Genomic DNA, 494 nt, shown 5'->3' on the forward strand with positions numbered 1-494 from the left:
ACGCGAAGTCGCCTGGCGGCTCCAGGTTGTACGGTAGGAGCGGCCGGTCCTGCAGCAGCGGCTTGTGGTCCATGGCGGGCGGCGCCCACCGCGCCCGGCTCGGCTCCCGCTCTGACTCCCGCTCTGGCTCAGGCGCTGACTCGTGGGGACACCCGGACGGCGTAGCGGCGAGTCCCGCTCCCGGCGGGCGGCGGGCGGGCTTCCCCTCCGCGCCCCCCCTCCCGCCAGTCACAAGACTCGGGTCACGTGGCACGGCTCCCGGCGGGGGTGCGGCGCGGGGCGGAGCTGAACGGCGTCTTAAAGGGGCCGCCCCGCTAGCCACCTGTTGGCGGTAACCCTCGGCGCCTTTCTGCCTGGTCTTCCTGCCTGGCATCCGCGGCTCCCAGATCTCCCATCTCAAGGAGAGCGCGCGCGCACATACACCCCCACCCCCCAGCCGCAGACGCCACTGAGAGTCGTGGCCCTTGGACCCCCAGCCCAGCGTTAGGGCCGGT

General features: G+C 73.3%; 1 protein-coding gene across 1 annotated transcript in view; it reads right to left on the minus strand.

Annotated features, from left to right (window-relative positions):
• The window catches only part of BRI3 (brain protein I3), a 7,133-nt gene extending 6,905 nt beyond the window's left edge, over positions 1-228 (minus strand). Inside the window, exon 1 of the mRNA XM_014463385.2 lies at positions 3-228. Within this exon, the coding sequence (XP_014318871.2) occupies positions 3-73 (71 nt within the window). The 5' untranslated portion in view covers positions 74-228. The remainder of the gene's footprint in view (positions 1-2) is intronic.
• Positions 229-494: the final 266 nt, after the last annotated feature.

Source organism: Myotis lucifugus, unplaced genomic scaffold (genome assembly GCF_000147115.1).
Source record: "Myotis lucifugus unplaced genomic scaffold, Myoluc2.0 scaffold_208, whole genome shotgun sequence".
Taxonomy (NCBI): Eukaryota; Metazoa; Chordata; class Mammalia; order Chiroptera; family Vespertilionidae; genus Myotis; species Myotis lucifugus.